At 43.1% G+C, this 23,201-nt stretch overlaps 2 protein-coding genes across 5 annotated transcripts in view; both read left to right on the plus strand.

The window, feature by feature from the left end:
- The window catches only part of chd5 (chromodomain helicase DNA binding protein 5), a 46,757-nt gene extending 39,141 nt beyond the window's left edge, over positions 1-7,616 (plus strand). Inside the window, exons 36-40 of the mRNA XM_085777797.1 lie at positions 62-194; positions 327-522; positions 1,589-1,752; positions 3,612-3,738; positions 4,676-7,616. Coding sequence (XP_085633923.1) covers positions 62-194; positions 327-522; positions 1,589-1,752; positions 3,612-3,738; positions 4,676-4,803 — 748 coding nt within the window. The 3' untranslated portion in view covers positions 4,804-7,616. The remainder of the gene's footprint in view (positions 1-61; positions 195-326; positions 523-1,588; positions 1,753-3,611; positions 3,739-4,675) is intronic.
- A 994-nt stretch (positions 7,617-8,610) lies between these two features.
- Positions 8,611-23,201, plus strand: part of arhgef10la (Rho guanine nucleotide exchange factor (GEF) 10-like a) — a 128,507-nt gene continuing 113,916 nt past the window's right edge. For all 4 annotated transcript variants that reach the window (XM_085777776.1, XM_085777773.1, XM_085777775.1 and 1 more), the window contains exon 1: positions 8,611-9,043. The gene's annotated coding sequence lies outside the window, so the exon portion shown is untranslated. The remainder of the gene's footprint in view (positions 9,044-23,201) is intronic.

The following is a 23,201-nucleotide window of genomic DNA, read 5'->3' on the forward strand; positions in this document are numbered from 1 at the left end:
GAAGGATTTTATGAGGTCCTGCACTTCTGTTTGTCTTTTCTTGACCGGGAATCTGTCTCAGACATGGCTATGCTCGCTGGCAGGACATTCAGAACGACCCACGCTATGCTATTCTGAACGAGCCCTTTAAGACTGAGATGCATAAGGGCAACTACCTAGAGATGAAGAACAAGTTCCTGGCTCGCCGCTTTAAGGCAATACATCACTCTTTGGAATAAAATCAAATAACTTGTCGGCGGAAAAAGTCAAGGAATAAAGGATTTGTTCCATCTGTAGCTGTATCTTTATCTCATCCTGTCTCTTTGTTTCCCCGCCTCCCTGTGTAGCTGTTGGAGCAGGCTCTGGTGATCGAGGAGCAGCTGAGGCGTGCAGCCTACCTGAACATGACCCAGGACCCCAGTCACCCGGCCATGGCCCTCAACACTCGTTTTGCAGAGGTGGAATGTCTGGCAGAATCCCACCAGCACCTGTCTAAAGAGTCCCTGGCTGGGAACAAGCCTGCCAACGCCGTGCTGCACAAAGGTCTCAAACACGGCAACAGATTAGTGTCCTGAGAGTCTGACTGGGGGAAAATAAACCTTGAACAAATAACTTTTACAGGACAAAAGTAATGATCTGAATTTTTCACAAGACGCTTGTCAGCCCAGTGGTCCGCTGCGTCGCGAATGAAACATTCATTAAAGAGGCAAGGGCAAAGTTTGAGCTGAAATCTCCCGAAATCCCCCTAGAATCATCAATATTTTACAACGAATATATTCAGAAAACATATTTTATTAAATACTTGGTCTTAGTTTTGTTGTTTATACCGCTCCATCGGAATAAAATAAATGTTTAACTTGTAAAAACCAATGCAGCACTGCAAGTGATGCAGCTACACTGAGAAATATCATCTTTGAGACTGACTGTTTCTATCACAGATCAGCTTGTTATTGGAGCAGTTTTTTTATCTTAAGGCAAATTGACCTGCCTCACTCTGTCTTGCCTCAGGATGCAGACGCTCCGTTTCAGTGGGAAACGGGTTTGTGAGTCCATCCAGACAATAATTGAATTACAAAATGAAGCACACACAGACGTTTCCCCACCTCTGCCGCATGCGGAGCGTCTAACAGGCAGTCAGAGAAGATCCTTTTTGACACAGTCGCTTCATTTCATGATCATTTGACTCACCGTCAAAACATGTTTACAGCTATTAGAAGGATGAAAGTTTGGGAATGAGCCAAGACTAAAGAGCATATAAAAACGAGGTGTTAAAATGTTATCGTTTCAAAATGTTGCTGCCCGTGACCCTTATTGATTTATCCGCCAGTGAAAAATTTTATGGCATTTAGTTCTTGGCAGTTGTTAATTTCAGGCCCTAGCTCCCACAATTAATTAGCTTTTCTAATGATTCGAGGTTACTCTTGCTCATTTCAAACAGGATCGTTCAAAACATTTTAATGCATTTTCCCTGCGTTTCCCCTCGCTCATCTTTCTCTCATTAATCATACCACAGATACAGGCATCATATGACTGTTAACATAAGTGAGACCACTTGTTATGTTGTGCTAAGTGTGTATGTGCGTGTGTGTGTCTTCCTGTGGTCTTGTAGTGCTGAACCAGCTGGAGGAACTTCTGAGCGACATGAAAGCAGATGTGACACGACTGCCCAACATGCTGTCCAGGATCCCGCCGGTGTCGGCCCGCCTGCAGATGTCTGAGAGGAGCATCCTGAGCCGCCTCACCAGCCGAGGCAGCGAACCTCCGCCACAGCAGGTGAGATGAGAAGCTCCAGAGAACACTACTGTCAGATAATGTGATCTGAACATTTTGTAAAATATAACTGTGGCACTGTAAGATTTTTATTTCACAATTTAATAATTAGAAATGGATCAGACATAAGTACTGGTAGGATCTTTTTTTGCCTTCAGCACTGCCTTAACTTCTTTATGGAATAGATTCAACAAAGTGCTCCTCATAGGGTTTTTGGTCCATGTTGACATGAGAGCATTAGGGTCAAACTCTATTCAATCCCACCACTGTGGAGGCTGTTTGGATCCAGTTAACTCATTGTCCTGCTCAAGAAATCAGTTTGAGCTTTGTGACGTGGTGCAATGATCCTGCTAGAAGTAGTCATCACAAGATGTGTACACAGTGGTCATAAAGGGACGGACACAGTCAGCAACAATACTCAGGTCAACATGGGTGTTTAAGTAATGCTCAGTTTGTACTGAGGGGCAATAAAATACCCCACACCATTACAGCACCAGCACCAGCCTGCACTATAGCTGGCTTGAGGTGTAGATAGATGCATATCTTATGTAGATACGTATGAACATTTTGAGAAATTACTTTTTTTTTTTACTTTATTGTATTCAAATTTACATACACTCTCAAATAGGAACATATGTTGCATTTTTTTTCCCAGGAGACATTCATTTTCATACAATGAAAATAGAAAAAAAAACAAATCTACAAGGCTTTTACAGAATAAGAAAATAGCTATTTTAAATATGTATACAGTACATATAGAAAAAAATAATAAAAATAATAATATTACACTGCATTGCAATTTCCACCATACCATTATTTTTTTCATTTCCATCTGCCAGTAAACTTAAGGAACTAAAATATTTGTTTAGCTCTTTTTTGAAACATGCAATTGATGGGGATTTATTTTTCCATTTGCAGGAGTGCATATGATATCTGCCCAAAATTGGCCCAACATTTTTGAGGGGGCATCATCTTTGAATAAAAGGATCATTTTGAGAAATAACATGTAATTATATTGCGTGAAACAACAAAAACAAAACAGTGACAGAGTTGCAGCGAACAGTAACGTACCTCCTGAATGTCTAGAGGGGATCAGCACCATATAGTTCATTATCCCTCCCTTGTAATAATGATTATTGTTACAATATTCTGCTTTTTTGTTTAATAATTGTTGTAAAGTTGGTATAGTGAAGGAGTGAGCTGACTTCCACAAACTTTTATCGATGGAGATTTTTTTGTTTTACTAGACTCTTTTATGAATGGTTTGGTCTGGGTTGGTGATTACTATGCAGAGGAGGCTGCGGAGAGAAAACAAGGCTCACTAAAATGTGTGGTGGGTCTTTGATGATTTCTATACTTACAACTCAGCAACCACATTATTCCTTCAAAAACCTGTAGAGACTCACTTATCCCCCAATGAAACAGTCTCCCCAGGTGCAGTGTGAAAAATGCTGTTGTTTACTGTCGTCTCTCAGCTCCACGTCTCCAAGGACTTAACAGAGACTCTATTGTCTCATTACTTTCATCTCTCCTGCACCTGTTCTCCACAACCCAATGTGCGTGTTTTGTTCTGTCATGTCAGCCAAGCAGGGTGATTGGTCATGTGCTCTGACTGTGCTTTTTTATGGTTGCTATGCCAACTCTTGTTGTAACCAGGGAAACAGTTGGGAGTCTGACTTTCTTTCCCTGGTTTTTTGTTTGGTTTTTAGTACTTGTTTTTCCACTGCAGGCAAAAAAAACTAGTCAGACCTGCTGAATATGTACAAGCATCTTCATCTATTGTGTCTCTGTAATAGGATTGCTTTATGTCATTATTCCATACATGGGTCCCATGACAACAGATCCTCATGTGTGTTCCTCAGCCTTTCAGCCAAGGTGGGTTTGGCTGCTCCCAGATGTACAGCAGCGGCTTCGGTGGAGGGTTCAGAGGACCGGGGGGGCAGCCCATGGTCAACTACAGTCAGATGCCTCTGGGACCCTACGTCAGCGGTAAGCATCGACCTTTAGTGTAGGTGGGGAGAAAGTTGGAGGTTGCCCCACGCCATTTAAATCCTTATAATCATTAACTGTGTTTTGCTTAAAGGGATACGCCAACATTCATTGAACAAAATTGGAAACAGCCGGTTAGACAAATTAACGACACACTGCTGATCTAAACGGCTACTTTCTCGCCTAAAGATGTTTAAAATGTTGACAAAGTGATATATTTACAGAGTTTAGAGCTAAAATGAAATCAGCTTCTGACTGCTGATTTCGGCTCGGGTAGGAGGCAGGCTAACATTACCTATGCACTTCCAGCGTTTGAGCTAAGCTAATTAGCTGTGCGCCAGCTCTGCCCGTATCTCCCTTGTTACTGCACGCACAGTCGAAACAAAGACACGGGGAAAAAATGTTGGCGTATCCCTTTAACGTATTTTAATTAGGCCTTAATACATACTTAATTTTTGTTGCTGCCATTAATCCTTTTGACACATGGGATATTGGATACTTGTAATATGATTGAGAGGATCTTTTCATGAATAGACTATTATTACATTTAAATTTTACATGAAACTCAGAAGAGAAAATATGCCAGTTTATGCAGTTGATATGGTTGCTCTGCTTAGTTTTTGGATAACTTCAAAACTGGATTGATGTGAGGTGGAATGAAATGAAAGGATTTCTTTTCTTTTTTTATAGTACAACTATTGCTATGAAATGAAATGAGTCCATATAGACATCCATCACTATACGTCCTGATTCAGCTGTGACCTGCTTTACCATACTTGAGGGATTGTTACACATACCCAGACTTTTAGTTTTGCATTTTAATAAGATGCTGTACTGTTTGTACATCACAGAATTGAAATATTGTATGTCACATTTCTATGCTTTGAACAGACTTTACTCTAATGAACTGTAAATACTCAATCTCTTTCTTGTCTAGTGTCCTCTAACGGCCCCCCACCCCCTACAAGCCATCTGGATAAGAAGTCACTTGACTCCTTGAGAGATGTGGCCACGCCTGACCTCAAGTCCGGCAAACCTAGTGATGTCATCTGCATTGAGGACTAGACGAGTTCTGTAACACTGACCGGAGGTCAGAAACTCCCAGGGATGGAATCTGTATGGATGACGGCCGCCCATCTCTTCCGCCACATTGTCCTCTTTCTCCTGCTCCTTCTACAAAATCAAGCTCTCTGCTGTCTACGGTTAAGGCGATGCAACTTTTTTGATTAATGCAGATGTATCTATCTTAACAATTGCACTTTTATCTTTAGAGGATCATAGATTAGGAGGGAAATCGGAGCAGCTTTTCCTGACAGAGGATTTTTTCTCAGCCTTTCAATACAAGGCGAAACTTGAGCAAGTTGGCAGTAACTGAGTTTCTGATGCTCCAGACTCGGGGCTCATTCTAATCTTGGGATGTGTGTTATTAGTGCCAGCCTCGACCGTTTCATTCTGCGTGCACTCTGCTGCTTTTATCCATCTACCCACTCATTGTACACTGTGACTGTGCCCCACTGGAGCTTTTTCTCTGTGAAGAGGAAGTGAATTCAAGGATGTCTTCAGTCATGGTTAGATAGGAGATAGTTTTTTTTTGTTTTTTTTGTTTTTTTGAGGGCCAATATCGTTACTTTAAATGAACAAGTGTTTTTTGTCATTCATGTAGTAACCAGTGGATGAAGTATTGATTTGAAAGCATCAAAAACTATTATCATGTATGCAGTAGCTGGACACAGTCTGTCTGAATCCTCTAAAGACTGCCACCCGCTGGTCATTTGGAGAAAGTCATTTCTGCCAAACCTGCAGATACACTTGACTGCAGTATAGCTGTGAGGGTTGGCCTCTTGTACTGTATATACTCAGAGACTGCTGTTTATTTTACCTCACATAGGTCTAATCATAGTGAAATATGTATACATACATGGATGAAATCAGACGCCTGGCTTGGTATCATATATGAAGATCGGGCAGAGTGGAAGAAACTGTGGAAGAGGCAAAAATGATTTTTAACACATTTCAGAGAAGACTGAGTATTTCTGTGTATGGTACAATATTTGTGATTCTTTCTATATTTGAATGTTAGTAGTGGCTGTAGAGCTTAACCCTGGGGCCATGACCAGTGGGACTGCACTATAAACAGGAACTCATCTGGTCTACATCCACATACAGGGCTTTAATGTTCAGGCCTAACTGAGAACACAGTCCTGAGTGGAGGGTGGCTTTTTTTCCTCTTACATCCCAGGGACTTTCCTGGTTCCCTTTCATTGTTAGAACTGAATAAGAAACATGAAATCCTTATGGCGCAATGTCACCTTATAAGTCTCGTATTTGTCGCAAAATGAGCTTTTGTTTGCTTCTCTTTACGTTAAGGTAAAATTAGACGTATTTGGTGCCATTGAAGAAGATGATCCTGTTATGATTTGTTCTTTGATGCAGTGCATTTCCTCCACAGAGGTGAGGACTTGAATTGGTAGTGTCACAGTCTGAACCTGCATCTGAAGGAATATTCTCTGTACATCAGCTTTTTAAGGACCAATGTTGCACAACATTACTCTTAGATGATGTCTTCACATCTGGCTTCCTCGGTTAATGTTCTCTTTCTTTCAGATGTGTCTGTCGTCGCCTTTCACTTTACCTGGAAGTGAAGGCACTTTAGCATGGTACAGCTACATATCCAGTCCTTTCCATCTACTATTAATATGTGCTAAAGTGACCGTCCACTACGCAGAACAGTCTTTTATAAATTCAAGCTTGAAGCTTCTACTATATTTCCTTTTTCTATGAAGGCATTGTTTGAATGTTTGGACTTAAAGTGCAAATTCTTATTGACATATTTGTCTTTTTTTTGTCTTTTTCCAAAGACCAGTGGCATTACCTGTTTGTATTATTGTTATTGCCATTGCCACAGCACTTATTTGACATTGTTGAAATGATGATTGTGACTGGACTAATCTAAACTGAAGAGGTGGCGTTGTATAGAGTTGGTGAGCGTATTTTCTTACTCTCCTTTTGCCAGTGCAAATGATTGTCCTGAGGTGCTCTCATCTGACTCCTTTTCACTTACTTAGATTGTGTGGCTGCAACCTCCTCGCCAATTCTCAGACATGCTTTAACTAAGAGCTGAAAATGAGTTACAAAACAAAACATCACCCGACCCGTTTTGAAAGCACCATGAGATGAACCTTGAAGTACATCATATTGGTTTTTTGCGCTTTGTTAGTGTTAATCAGTGCCGTTCCGTTCACTGTGTTTCTGTTCATTTCATCAATTACTTGACCATGACATGTATTAGGTTGCTCGACAGATAGAACCTCAGAAACATGTAAATACTTGAAAGATTTTTGAGAGATAAGTCCATCTCCTATAGATTTATGTATCGAAGTGAAAAAAAGATGAATGTCTGCTGGATGGTGTTGCCATAGAACTGCAGTGTGCACCACATGTGCTCATCAATCAAAATCATGTCTTTTACCCTCTGGAGCGATGACCATGAGATGACATCAAAAACATACTGCAATGAAATGCAATCAAACTGAAGTCAGTATGAATGTAACGTCTGTTAGAAAAAAAGGCTTCAGTCTAATATTATAAATATGTTAACAATGTATGTACATGCTTATTAACATGGCTTCAAAAGCTACCAAAAGACCCTGACAAAAGGCACCTTTGTTGCAGTGAATGCACAGCATGTGAAACGTTTGATATGACGGTTCACTTTGGGGAGATGGTAGTGTATCTAGCATTTACAGACAATGAGCTCCAAGCAGTGTTATGGTTCTGATATTTGTGCTGTATAGCAATTGAATGAAAAAAGTGAATTGTCATCTTTTTATTTGTATTCTGTGTATTTGTTCAATGTGTTTTAATAAATCTTCTGGACAACAGTATGATTTTTTATTTATTGTGCAGTCAGTCTTTAGATGAATGAAGACAAGTGCATGTGAGCAACTTCTTTACACTATTCTTTAAGTGACCTCACACATTAGTTCAGGTGCATTGTGCAGCATCTCCCAGTGCAGCATGCTACGAGCTGCCTGAGCCTGCAGTCTGTAAATGTGATTAGAGGCAGAAATAGAAACACTGGTGAGGTTGAAAATAGCAACAACAGCCATACCTGTTCAGATAAACCCTACAATACTCCTAATTTATTTGACAGCAGCAGTTATTATGAGATTTTACAAACAAAGCATGATCAGTTTTACATAATTATTTATGACATCATGCATTGTTACACATTAAACTGTTCAACTGTATAGAAAGTAACTAAACTAAGTCTACAGTAATTCACTAGTAAGTAAATGGACAAATAATTATACTAGTCATAACTAAAATAACATAATGTGCGAATATAATACTACAAAAAGGCCAATTGTATATTTCTGATGGTTAATTCTGCTGCATAATAATTACACTGCACTACAAATACATTTTAATATTTGTGTTCTGCTGTGGACAGGAAGTAAATTGTGTTACTTAGTGATAACAATCAACAGATGAAACAACCATTCATTTGGTAAATGAAAAACTAAAGCAGTTTAAAAATGGATAAGAAGTGGCTGAATAAAAACTGAAATCTTGTTGTGATTTATGTGCATATTTTAGATTTACCTTTTAAACAATTATAATAATGATATTTATAATCCAATTTCACCCATTAATGAGAAACTGCTACACTAACACAAGTGCAGTGTGTGCACACACCTGCAGTCACATACAGGAAGTGCTGTAAAATAGCATTGGCCCTAATTCTTTTTGTCCAGCCCACTTGCTCTGAATATCTCTCCTGATTGGTGCAAATGTTACCCCTCTGCCTCTCACTGGTCACATGTTTAACTTTGTCACTCTACCATTGGCCAGCTGTGTTTGAGTGCCCTCACCCTGCTTTGTGCTGCTGTCTGGACAGCAGCAGGGGTCTGGAGAGTGGGAGGAGGGAGAAAACCAAAGAAAGGACAGCATGAGACTGAAGGGGCTGAAGGGGGGAATAGACCCCATCTAAAAAACAGAGAGGGAAAGAGAGGGGAGATAGAGGGAGGAACGGAAGCAGAGAGCCAAGGGAGGCAGAGAGAAAGGGGAGGGAGCAAAGAGGGTTACCTCATCCAGAGCTGCTAGTGCACACGGTGCAGGAGAGAAGTTGTGGGAAAGTAAACAGCACAGGAGAATTCCAATCTGTGTTGAGCCACTCGCAGCCCTCACAGGACACAAGGAGGATGAGTGTGAGGACTGAGAGTTCATAGGAGGCTAGCAGGACTAAAGGGTCACCAGGGAGTGCCTGGAGCTTCTCGGAGGACACACTACTGAGGACAAGGAGGTGAGAGGCATATATATATATTTGTTGTCCTCCAAACACTTTCCCTCTTTCTTCCCTTCATTCTGTCTCATCTCTCTCTCTCCCTCCTCCCTGTCGGTTGGTTAGCATGTTGCAAAGACAGCAGCTTTGTGCAAGAGGGCTATTGATGGAGAGGAGCTGGGGGGGTTGGTGTGCTGGTGGTTTTGTGCCTCTCTTGTCTCTCAGTCCGGCAGCTACAGTGGACAGCTGAGGGGACAAGGGACGGTGGAGCACGATGGCAGACACCCGTGTGTCCCTTTGGCAGAGTACACACCATCATGGACGATTAAACCTGAGTCTGCCTCACAGAGCCCGGCGAGGCTACAGTACAGAGCGTGAGGCCTTGCAATGATAGCAGCAGTTCCTGAGACAGACACCAACCAGGAAGGATGAGCGGGAGGCTGCCGGCTCATCCCAGACCCACACGCCTCTGGCTGGCTGGTTTTCAGCAGCACTGCACAGCTCTCCCAAAGCCTCGGGGCTATAAAAAGAGATCCTCTGGCCTGGGCCTGGTCTTGTTTGACGGTTTCCCGGAGTACAATAGCCCCTCCCAGGATGGATTTCACGCTGCTGCTACACTCTGAGCAGAATAGAGAGGCAAGCAGGCAGGGAGGGAGGGAGGGAGGGCGGGCTACGGGACCTCTGACCAAGTCATTTGCATTTTTAGCTAGGGCACTGTTTCTGCCTCACTTGCCGGATGTCCAAGAGCCTTTCTTTTAAGAAACTCCAAGGACTCACTGTATCAGATTTTTTTCTCCTTAGTCACAGTCCACCCCCATCCAACAGACATTAACAATCCATGCATGCATGGCCTGCAGCTACCACAAAGACTTCACTATCAATGGGAACTCATTCCCCTTTTGCCACACATTCACCCATTAAAACTTGCACCCATGCAATCATATGTACACAGGAAAGGCCTTGGTGCTCAGTATACACAATGACTCATTTGACACTAGTGATACACCTGTCAAATGTTTACTGGTGTGATGTATTGAACCATGTACACAGTATTCTGCACTGTATTTCTCAGGGAATGCAGGTAATTAACTAGTAGAAGGAATGTTTATTAGCTTATCTTCAGTATGTTGCTGTTACAGTGGTGGCATGTCACCCAAACAGAACTTTAATTTTCCTGTGAACTCTTCCAACAAAAAAACAAACAAACTTCAAGGCCAAACTCTAGCACACTAGTCTGATAGTCATAATAATCTCCTGAGATCAAGGGCAAGTAGGAAGTTAAAACTGACACTTCCTGACACCTCAACACTTTCCCTCAGGGGTACAGTATGTTTTCACAAGTGATATCTCATTTGAGTGGCACATCAGAGGAACTGCCACATCTCCTTTGTACTGATTGTGAAAGTTAGCCTTGCTACCTGAAGTTATACAATACTTTAACATATAACAGATACAGTGAGTTGTTAGTGGCAGTTTACAGCTTACATTTTAGATCTACACAAGTGCTTTTCAAACAGCTTGTTATTCAGTTGTCTGTCGTCCCAGTTGCAGTTACTGTAGTGACACTGGTGTGCTTGAGCAGGTCCAGGCTGAATTTTAAGTAGAGGAGGTGGCTGACACTTACTCAGCACTCAGTTAGGACATTTTAGTCCGAATTACGTGTGTCTATGATAGGAGATAAATTAAGAACACACATCATACAGCATCATATGAACTCAATATTTATACCTAATACACTACCTTATATTTGAACTTACAGGTGGTGAAGTTTTACTGAGCAAACACTGGGCTTCCATGAAAGTTTAGCAAAAGGCAAAAAGTAAGACACAAACTTTCCTTTCATGTTAAGTAAGAATGTGCCCAATCTTAGAATTGTTGTGTATTATTGGAGAATTAAAACAAGTTTTCCCATAAAGGTGACTCAACTCACAGTGCCTCATGTGGCTGTAGAGGAACTGTGTCATGTCAGAGAAATTACTATGGTGGCATCTTGGTTTGGGCTCAGAACCTGGAAATGTGGAGTTTGAAAGACATGAGCATACAGGCAGGCAGAGTCAGATTGTGGGTGGCATTAGGTCAGGGTTTTTTTTTTTTTTTTTTAAAGTTCAACTGTATTTATGGACATTTATTTGTGAGATAATCATATCCTTGTGAGGCAAGAGTCACTGTGTCTAAAAACATGTGTCCAGTGTGTTTAGATTTAACTGAGTTATGACTCTTGAAGGAGTATGATTTTGCTGCAGTCAGGAACACCAAGGACTTTAAAGCACCTTATTTGTCTGCCTTTGCTGTGTTGATTAGTGAGCAACAGAGGGCCAAACCGCAACAACTAACTTTCTATTGTTGGCCGGGCCACAACACAGTGGCTAGTCTCTTCGTCACAAAATGTCTTTAAATAACTGTCTGACTGTCTTACTGATTGATGGACTGATGGTATTTCTGCCACTGGTCAGCAGAGTGTATAGCCTCAGTCCACCGAGCTGCTGCTTTGGAACTGCAGAGAAGTGCAAGAGGACTCCCGATACTCACACTCACTTCCATTACAATAAATAGAGTACTTTAATTGTATGGTATTATTATTAAAGAAGGAAGAATAATAATTAAAGAAAAGACACAATGAGCAGGAGAGAAAGAAGTCATCAGTATCACCACCAAACAGATGGTACATTGTGTAGGAATTACTCCCATCTGGCGTTGCGGTTGTATATCGCAAGCAACTCAATCGTATTTTTCATGCTGCATTCATGTGAAATTGGGCAGACGGCAGACGGACGACAGCCGCTGCACGTAACGGCATGTCAAGCCTCTATAAACAAGTGGTCCATCAGCATGAGGCAAAACAATACATGTGACAATATGTTGTCATGGCGATGTGGTATTGTTTACCTGACCCACGTTTTACCGGCTCTCTGGACTCTGTGACTAAAATAACATCTGGTTTGTTACCAACGACCGTCTGCCCGACTGCAAGTGAATGCAGCATCAGTGTAACGCTCCATTCCTCCTCACTGCGTTACCGCGGTGACTTTTCACAGACGCCACCTCGACCTGAGCCGACAGCTCCGGTGTCTCCGCTGAGTTTCCGTGGTTTCCTACCGTCACGCTGCCACTGAACGTAAAAACATGGCAACACCACATGGCAGCCAGCACTGAGCGCTCCAGGGTGAAACTGCCTTCAGCCGTCGACTTCCAGGCTGCGCAGCCTGGGAGGCTGCACAAGCGCCACCTTCAACAGCAAGCGGCAAAGCGGAGTGATTCAACCCGAGTGGCAACGTAAACAAACTGCTTAGCAACACTGCAAACTGCTTTAGCTAGATATTTAAGATGTTTGATTCGACAAATGCAAACAAGAGCTAGATTTTCCCGACAAATTATAGCTAACCGAGCCTATACACAGAGTATTTTTGTAAATAAACTGGTTAGTTGAGCTGCTCGAATTTTTTAATTGCTAGTGCTAACGTGAGCTTAGCTAACTTTGTTTGTTTGTTGATACAAAAAGCATCAGCATGAAAGGCTGATAGCAGAGATTCCTTGCAGGCTGATTATTAGGCTGATGCAGATTTCACGTTACATTTGCTGCCTTCAAGGCTGATTATTAGGCTAATGCAGAAGTTACACAATGTCCCTTTAAACATAAATATTTGTCTTCAATAAAAGTCTGTTGCAATCTGGAATTTGAAATAAATTATTTGTTTATCCCTGTGAGCTACAGGAGAGAGAGAAATGAGAGAGTCTAACCAGGACTGCATGACATTTGGGCTTAGTTCTTCCTCTGGCAGCTTAGGTTAGAGAGCACCCGGCAGTGGCCCTTTGCTGCTTGCCATCCTCTGTCTGTCTGTCTTTTTGGACTCCCTGGCTTCAAAAATAAAGAAAGTCTGTCTTTTCCAACTTTCTCTCTGAGTGATCTAGTGATTATAGATAGTCAATACAGCTGAAATCACAGCACAGTCTTTGTCTGGCATAGTGTGTTTGCAGATGGGGTTCCAGTAATCAGGCTTTGACCTGAAGTTGTCCTGCTACCAGATTTGACCTGGTTTTAAGAAAATGAAGTGCACCGTCCCTTTCACCTGTCTTCACCTCACGTCTCTCCTTTCACCTTTCTTTGCCTCATGCTTCTCCCTACCGCGCCCTGGCTTCAACTCTCCTGTGTCGTCCCCAGGGAGGCGGGCCCTGCAGTTTGACAACTTCTGCAATGAGGGGAGTGTAGCATCTGTTGTTATTTGGAACTTGAGACAAACTGGGAGCTAAAAGTCAGTATATCCTGGCATCTGAGGCTTTGATTTCTTTTTCAGTGCTCACAGGAAGGAGACATCCATTTGAGGTACAGGAAATGAGTTTGGTGGCCGCACTTCTCTAACATCTGAATAGGAACATGACTAACACGACACCAATCAAAGATTCCACACAGTCTTTTAACTAACTAATGGCTTTCATTAATTTCAAGTGGCTACACTTAGGTTCTTCAGAGCCTCTATCCACTGATGGATGCTTATGTTTACGTTTAGTAATGATGTTGCAAGATGTCTGGAGGGACCATAATAAAATCTAACAGTGTAAAAATCAACATCCGTTTTGCACAATGGTGTAGATGAAAATAAAAGTGAGTGGGAGAAGGGAAGAGACTGAGTGTGACTGGTTGGTGAGGGCCAGAAAATCCGTAAACACTGACTCTTTAAAAAAGCGTTCGTTAACTGAAGCCTGTGCAGATGTTGTTATTTTTAGGGTTACAAAATTCCGGAAATTTTAACTTCAAAGTTGGAAACTTTCCATGGGAATTAACGGGAATATATGGGAATAGACGGGAATAAATCCAACATTTACAAAACTGAAGGTTGGCCCAGTTGGGGAAAATATATTGTTGCAGTCTTGGCTAAAACAACCAGATTTAAGGCTTGTTTTGCCTGTCTGATTTGGCCCGGTTTAATCTGGTTTGGCAGGGTTTAGTCAGGTTTGGCCTGGTTTAATCTGGTTCTGGATCAGGATCTGGTATGGCCTGGTTAGGCCTGGTTTAGTCTGGTTTGGCATGGTTTAGTCTAGTTTGGCCTGGTTTAGTTTAACCTTTAATCTGGTTCTGGATCAGGATCTGGTATGGCCTGGTTAGGCCTGATTTAGGGTGTATTCACACCTGCAGTGTTAGTGCGCACTAAATTTGGTCCAGTTTGGGTCAGTGTGAAAGCACATCGCACTCTAAAGGGGTGTTCACACCAAACGCGATGAGCGCGATTCTGTCGCGCAACAAATGAGAATCCGTCGCGCTATCGCTCGTGTTTTGACGCGTGACCGTTTTGTGTAAATTTGCGTCATCGCGTCCCCCCTCCCCTCCCCTCTACTGTCAATCCAGCAGGACTGATGTAAAAATGTGTTGAGACACATAAAGTGCACTCATTTTACCGTAGGCTTGACAATGGACGAGGTGAAGCTGATTCTTGACGTCCTGGTCCTGGTGTATCAGGTAAAAAAAAACTCCACTCAGCCCCGCTCGTATTGCGTCGCGGCCGTTGTACGGTACTTCAGACTGACTGTTGCTGAGTTTGAGGACTTGCTAGCTAGGGTTGGTGCCAGGATCTCCAGGCAGGACACCAACTAAAGTTACAGACGCTTCATTTCAGCTGCAGAGTGCCTGTCCATCTGTCTCCGGTGAGTAGCAGGCGGTAGCAGTGTATTGTTGTGTCAGAATCTCAACGCTGATAGGCTGTCGCGTCACAGCGTCACGCGATGTCGCGTCAAAAGTTCAATATTTTCAACTTGCGCGTGGAAGTGATTTCCGCGGCATCGTGTCCATCGCGTCGCGTGTGACGCCTAGGATCCACTGGCGTCAATGCGATTTCTTGCCGGACGCGACGCCTCCAAAAAAACGGACGCTTCGGTAGGCGGGAACACAGATCGGCGAGTTAACGGACATTGGACAAACAGACCCCGCCCACCCGAGCTGTTCTCTATCTAGCTCCCCATTGGACAGTGACCCTGTGTCGGACGGATTCATTTGCATAAAGTTGAGCTGCGGTCAACTTTTGGACACGCCGCAACTGCTCGAACGGACGCGCCGCCTACCCAGAATGCTTTGCGGGCGCGTCATTAACGGTTTGACACGTCCCATAGAAAATGAACAGGCAGCCGCGTCGCGGCGGACGCAACGAACCCCAGTGGATCCCAGGCGTGATGCGCGTATCGCGTCGACCGGCGTGATTTCGCGTCTAATCACGTCTGTGCATTGACTTTACATGTAATCTCGATGCGCGACAACGCAGTATCACGTTTGGTGTGAACACCCCTTATTGCGCACCAAAACTAGTGCGGCCTGAGGAGGTGGTCTCGGTTCGGCTCCAGCTGAACTCTGGTGCACACTATTGATGTGTGAAAGCAACCGCACTCTGGTGCGACCCAACTGCCAGGCGAACTCAACAAGTTTGAGCTAAAAGGTCTCCCGTAGTCGCTGACAAGGGTTAACGCAGCGGGGAGACCGCCCGGTGCCACGGTCCTACGCAGCTCTGTCCCCACAAACGAAGCACCAGCAGCGGGGCAGCCGGTCGGTGCGTGTCCGCTGAGTCCGCTCAGACAGCGGACAGGTCGGCGGGTCCGTCCCTCGGGTCCGCGGAGCAGCTGGTTATCGAGCAGCAGAGGTCCGCCCGTGTTTAACGTTTAACCGGGACCTAACAGGACTGAGCTGGGTGAATGCAACCGGAAACCAGCCGGAAGTACCAAACAGAGTTATACATGCAAACAATATAGAAATAAATGACCAGAGCTACTAACAACCGGCCCTACTTGAGTTTCCATCATTAAAGTTTTATCAATCAGCGCTTCCAGATTTCAACCGGTAGTCATGGCGACATGACGCTCCAAATGATGGTTTCAGTCCTGAGTGACAAAAAGCAGGTGTGAAAGCAACCGCACTAACTGAAAATGAAACAATGTATCATTTTAACATTTGGTGCGCACTAGGGTGCACACTAAACATGTGTGAAAACACCCTTAGTCTGGTTTGGCCTGGTTTAGTTTAGCCTTTAATCTGTATTCCTTGTTTATTTCGGAAATATTAATGAATTGCCATGAAAATATCGCAATATCGGCACAGCTTAAATTTCAACAACACCTAAAGAAGTTGCTTGAGGTACACTAGAGTAGATCTAGACAAAATGGTTTACGTGTTTCAAATGTAGATGGTCTTTAGGCTGACATAAGACAATATATTTTTCATCTGAAAGTGATGCACAATATATTATCCACATCAACTTATTTCCAGTGTGCACAAGTTGGGTGCCATCGTTCATTTGACAACCAGAGATCGTTTAGGAGACACCTAATGGGGCACAGTTTTGACTTTGATGTTGAATCAGTGGAAGAAGGTTCTTCAGCTCAACTTTCTGATTGGTCCATATCCCCAGACCCTGAACCCAATGTGTTAGGTGAGGTGGAATGCAGTGAGACTGCAGTGGAGGAATGGGATGAGTTACCAGATGAAAGCATAAAAGACAGAGTTGCACTCTTCTTAGCTAGGTTGAAGGCCAAGTCCTCACATAGATTCAATGGGATCAGGGATGTTGTTGAACACACATCTAGTCTAATCAGAGATATTGTTGATGGTCTGAAGAGAAGAACAGTTTCTTTTTTAAGAGAGATAGGCCACTCTGAGACTCCAAAAGCACAGGAACTGCTAGAGCAGTTTGAAACAGCAGCTGAACCATTTTGTAGCTTTGAGTCAGAATACAGGCAAATGAAGTTTTTCACCCAGTCTGGATAATTTGGAGAAGCAGCCCACAATATTATTTGGATGGCGCCATAGTTTAACACAGAGCAACAGCAACATTGCACATACCACTTTCTTTTAGTCTCTTCAGTTGGCATTTCCAAGCTTTTCACAAGCTTCCTCCAGCTCTTCGGGCGTTGTGAGTTGCCTCGACAGCTCCTCAATTTCAACATCTTGATGTTGCATGTCTTTCATCAAGATTTTTGTTATGTTTGTGAGTGAGGTTTCTATTCGGTCCAGCCTCATAAATATGGACCTCACATAGGATGGTATGGAGGAATCATCTAAAATATAAATTACACAAAAAAGTCACAAGTCACATTTTGCAATCTTCCATTCTCTGATTGATTTATCAATCAATCAATCAGGATTTACAGCACTTTTCATGCCAGTGGCAGCTTAAAGTGCTTCACATGATAAAAAAACAAGGATCATAAGGGACACATACTTTTACATATGAATGTAGCCAACAAAAACAGGCTGGGTAGCCTCATCAGTGTGGCCAGTAAGATTTCTGGGAGGAGGCAAGTCCATCTTATAGACCTTTATAAAAGGCAGGTGTTCAAGAAGGCCACTTCCATCCGGGAGTGCGTAGATCACCCCCTTCAGACCAAGTTTGAACTGTTACCTTCAGTTCGGAGGTTAAGGGTGCCCTCTATCAGGACAAATAGATATTCATTTGTTCCTTCTGCTATCATGATGCTGAACAGTGTTAAACAGTGAGATAATTGACAGCTGTCTTGACCACACAGTCTGTTTTATCATACCTCGTTTGAATGCACTTGAATGCACTTTGTCTCTGTATGCACTTGGAAATTAATTACTCTGCCCACTATGTGTTCTATGTGTTGTTATGTGTTGCTTTAAATGCTGTTTTTCCTAACAGAGGTTGATTGCTCTGTGTGTGTGTGTGTGTTTTATGTGTATTTATTGGTATTGTATGTTTTTATGTATTTTGGACATCCTGGCTGCAAATCAATTTCCCAACTTGGACAATAAAGATAACTTTGAACTTCGAACTTTGTACATACACACATTTACATAAGACATAAAACATTGGAATTCAGAGACATTGACATAACACTATCTTACATGCAATCGTTTGCAGTGGGGAGAACACCAGAGTAGATAAAACTAGAAAATTTCCTCTGGGAAATTTTGATAGGACCACGGGGGGCTACTGCCGGGCATACCATCTCTGTCAACATGGGAATCAAACCCACAATCTTAAGGTCAAGACAGAGCTGATCAGACAGACACATGATCATCTTTCACTGAGCTCTGATATGGAGGAGCTGTAACCACATTAAAGGCCGGATCTACTAAGATCCCAGATAGCGGGCGCTAAATTGTTTGCGCCCGCTAAATATTGCGTGTTTGGTTAGCGCATGCAAAACAGGTGATCTACACTCTGACCACTGACCAGGGGGATCAAAGACGGGTGAAGGCAGCGGTGGGAGCTGAGCAGCCAGGTACTGGAGAGAGAGGAGAGGAGCGCACTGCAGGATAGACGTGCACCGTGCGTAACTACGCGTAAAAGACTTTTAACACGGCTGAAAAACTGTTACAGAATTACCCAGACGTAAGGAAATGCAGGGATGTAAGATCATGGGGCTCTAGTAGGCATCAAATCAATAAACGCATATGTTTTCACAAAATTGTATCAGTTGGTTTTCAGACGTGGTAAATAAAGACGCAAAAACAGCCACCGCATTCTCTTTCTGGTTTGGTAAATCACATTGCGCGCGCTAAATAAATCTATTTGCATCTACTCCTCCCAGTATTTTGCGCGTTCTGGCAGAAATGCCCATATTTACATATTCATCAAGGCAAACACGCTAAATGGATCGTACGTGTTATTTTGCCCGTTAGTAGCGCCCGGTTAGTAGATCAGGTTCCACATGTGTTTACGCGTGCAATCACGTTTGCACACGTTTTAACAAACCTATCTGTCCCTAAGTCACCTGTGTGCTGGTGTTTGTGTGTGTGTGCGTATCTCTTTAATCACATGTGTGTGGAAGAGGAGTGCGCGCATATGCGCGCATGTGTATGTTACCTGTGTGTTTTGGTGTGTGTGTAACTGTAATCACGAAAAGCAAAAAGAGGAGACCGCACACATCAGCTCCCTTCTGTGCAGATTTATTAGCACATCAATAGTAACGTTTCGAGCTCATAGCTCTTCATCAGACTAACTCATACACATAGGACGCCCCGTTTTTAAACCTGCCCCCGAGGGTCACATGGTGAGTCACATGGTAAAGGGAATGTATACATCAAAACCCATCTTGTACAAAACCAAAGCATACAAAAAGTCAAAGACACTTCATCATAATTAAATAGACCAACACCCATCAGGCCGACTGGCCGTCATACAGATCTAATGAATTAGAGGCGCCTCTAGTAATAGGATGGCTAATCTTCAAAGTCTAGGACAAGGTTATCACATTATTAATATTCTAAACATTTTGATCTTGTTTAAAGATTTAACATATTTTAAAGTTCAATTATCCATAACCCTGAGCTAGATAAGGGACAATCCAACCACAAAAAATAAAAAAGTTAATATATAGATTATATATATATATATATTATATTATATTATTTTTTATTTTTTGTGGTTGGATTGTCCCTTATCTAGCTCAGGGTTATGGATAATTGAACTTTAAAATATGTTAAATCTTTAAACAAGATCAAAATGTTTAGAATATTAATAATGTGATAACCTTGTCCTAGACTTTGAAGATTAGCCATCCTATTACTAGAGGCGCCTCTAATTCATTAGATCTGTATGACGGCCAGTCGGCCTGATGGGTGTTGGTCTATTTAATTATGATGAAGTGTCTTTGACTTTTTGTATGCTTTGGTTTTGTACAAGATGGGTTTTGATGTATACATTCCCTTTACCATGTGACTCACCATGTGACCCTCGGGGGCAGGTTTAAAAACGGGGCGTCCTATGTGTATGAGTTAGTCTGATGAAGAGCTATGAGCTCGAAACGTTACTATTGATGTGCTAATAAATCTGCACAGAAGGGAGCTGATGTGTGCGGTCTCCTCTTTTTGCTTTTCCTGTCCACATTTTTTGAGGCCAGCACCTATTGAACTGGATGTGCGCGACCGTGTCTACTCTTTGTAACTGTAATCACATCATATGTGTTGGCAGGGTTCAAAATTAGCGGTCGCCAGTCGCCAGTGGCGACTAACTTTGATGCTTTGGCGAGTAAAGGAAGCCGGCTGACTGGCCACTCTGGCGAGTGAAAAAAATCCAACTATTTCGTTGTTGTTACTGTTCCTCCCGACCCGGCTGTAACGCTTGGGTTGTGAGCCGGTGTCGTGCAGATCTTAAAGCTCACAACATGCCGTATAGCAATGATTTGTGACCGATTACAACGCTTGCGGTGCACGTGTGTATTCCTCTCTCTTCAGTCTGGTGTTTGGCTGCACTTTCAATAAGAAAAGTTCCATATGAGCGCGATCAGCAGAGACAGACACAATGGATGTGGCATTGATCAGATATCGCAGCGCACATGTTACGCCAAAAAAAAACATCGCTCAAATTTTTTTTTTTTTTTTTTTGTTCAACACAATGAAAAATATACAAAACAGCTGTACATAATTTTTGGGCAAAAAAGTTAAGTTTGAACCCTGTGTGTTGGTGTGTGTGGCTCCAGGTGGATTGTTTATAAAGTTAACGAGCTCTGGCCTGAGGCTCAGAGGTTACCACGGCAACTTGAGGTGGTTGCCAATGACGATAGGGCCCCCCCAGGCAGATTTTCTGCCTCTGCACTGGTCTCGCATTTAGGCTTACTGTGACAAAACGGTAACTGCTATCAGAAAAAAACACAGATCAACAGTGCTGTAAGGACTTCCTGAAAAATGAGTTCTACTTTTCTTTCTGTCTCTCTGGATGTGCATGTGAGGGAGCAGCCTCGCCCCTCAGTGAGAGACAGAGAGAGCAGCAGCGGTCAGAGAGGCAACTTTAGGCTCAACACCACACACACACCGCACCGTGACGCGGTATTAAGAAAATGTCTCGGGATGACTTGTAGCGCTGCCCGGGGTGAACATCCTTTGCGCATTTGCGGAGAGTGGGAGACTACCCTGGCGCAATGGGGGGCCCCATGGATCGCGGGGCCCTACACACAGCGTGTAGTCTGCGTATAGGGAGCGGCGGCTCTGCACTAGAGCTTGTTCTCTCAGGGCACTAGTTTCATGGCGCAGCGCAAGTTTCAACCAGCACAGCCTGGCGCACGGTCAGTTTGGCAGGTTGATAGACTGCGGTGCGCCGAGATGGGGAGGTGTCACAGATTCAGCTTGGCGCATTGGAAGTTTTGGGTGAAAATGCCCTGCAGAGGGTGCGCCGAAAGCTCGCCATCTCCAACCAAGTGCAGCCGGCGCAGTGGTAGATTGGTTCACCGGCGCACACGTCACCAAGACCTCACAGGCAAGTTTCCACAGTTCCAGGCACATTTAGATGCAATAAATAATCACAACAACAAACACTATTTAAGGCAACTAATGGAATCAACACATGAATTTATATCTATATAGATTGTCCCATCACATCTGACATCAGATCAAAGGCTGTTGGCACGCATAATGGAAACTCGACCTGAATTAACACAGCAGGGACGAACTGGGACTGAAAAGCAGCCGCGGATGTTCCAAGAGCAGGATTGTGAGGGTGGATGACTACTTGTCGCTGCCGTGTTGAGACTACGCACTGTGCCGTAGTGATCTACTTTATTTATTTATTTACTTATTAATTTATTAGCGGGCGAGCGACCGCGTCGTCACGCAGCCATAAGAGCTGGACCAGAAAAATCAGTATTGGGACTGATAAAATCTTTTTTTTTTGCCAGCGATATCTGTCACGGGGCATGATGTGTTTGATTGGGGCTCAATGTCCACATTGGCTGGGCAATCAGTAGGTTCTTGGTTTCGGGCATCGCTATCTGATTCTTCGCCACTTGCATCAGTGTCGTCGAAATCCATGTCCACATCGCTCTCTCCGTTTTGGACGATGGCAATTACATCCTGCACACTGTACCAAGGATCTCTCCTTGCTGGTGGCATTTTGAAATGGAAAAAATAAAATTGAAATAAATGTACCGTATACTGTACAAATAGCACACATGCTTACTAGATATGACCAGCAGGAAAGATGGGGTGGTGGGGAGACTGATTTCATTATGAAGTGTTTACAAATTGCACTGAAGTAGCATGGTAATGTGGTTGAACAAAAAAAAAAAAAAAAACAGAGTTTTTTTGGGGATAACCGAAGTTGTTGTAATTCTGCAACAGTGGGTCTTTCAGGGTTATTGCAAGTACACTTGAATATCTATGCTATTCCTCAATCACATGCACACAGCAGCCCTTTCCTGCATGTCATTCCCCCTCTCTGCCGCCCATTTCCTGTCTCTCTCTCTCCACTGTGCTATCAATTAAAGGCAATGGAAAGCCCCAAAATACCCCCAATTTCCAGTTAATTCCCATAAATTCCCATGGGAAGTTTCCTATTTGGAATATTTCCAAAACTTCCCATTGGAAAGTTTCAGGAAATTTACAGGAAATTTTCCGCCCCTTTGCAACCCTAGTTATATTATAGTCTCTGCGTTACAAGATTCGTCACTAGGGCTGGGCGATATGAGAAAAAATCCTATCACGATAATTTCATATCAGTCGATATCGATATATATCACGATACAACTCAAGTCACTGTTTTTGTCAAGCCTAAATGTTCCATCATACTCACAAGTGAGATTTGAAGATATCAGAAGGTTATTTCTGATTTAAATATTTGTTTTTCGTCAAAAATTGAACATTTCAGATGTAATAATTAACATATAAAAGCAATGAGTAGCCTAATAACAGTTTCAGATAAATAAAACTGGTATTATATACAGTTAGTTTCAACCAAATAATTTGATTAGACAAGAGACATACATGCCACTGGGTCTTTTTACAGACATTATCACTCCGCTGTTCAGGCGTTCTTTAACATTACATCAGACAGGAGTTAGGTCAGACTAGAGCCAGGCTCTCCATACAGGAGCTGCTCCATCTCTCTGCTGCTGCTACAGTTATAAACGGACGTGAAAATTAAAACCCGGACCTGACGTGGCCCGTCTAATTAGCGATCATTCTCAGCCTAAACCCGGCTGAAAAAGAAAAAGGAAGAGAAATCGCCGCGGTTAGCGCTTGTTTCGCAAGTGGCCAGTGTTTAGGTCGGCACAGCTGAACAGTGTCACTCTGGTGTGAGTGGCAGCGGCGGCGGCAGCAGCAGCAGCAGCAGCAGCAGAGCGGCCACGCCGTGACTGCGCTCCCTTTGATGTGTGACGGCGAGCCGCTCCGACTGCCTGCTGTCTCCGTGGTTAAAGTTTAGGGTTGTTTACACCTACTATATTAGAGTTCAATCCATCTGGGTTAATG

This window comes from Trachurus japonicus, chromosome 5 (genome assembly GCF_045865225.1).
Source record: "Trachurus japonicus isolate A0001 chromosome 5, Traja_1.0".
In the NCBI taxonomy this organism is placed as follows: Eukaryota; Metazoa; Chordata; class Actinopteri; order Carangiformes; family Carangidae; genus Trachurus; species Trachurus japonicus.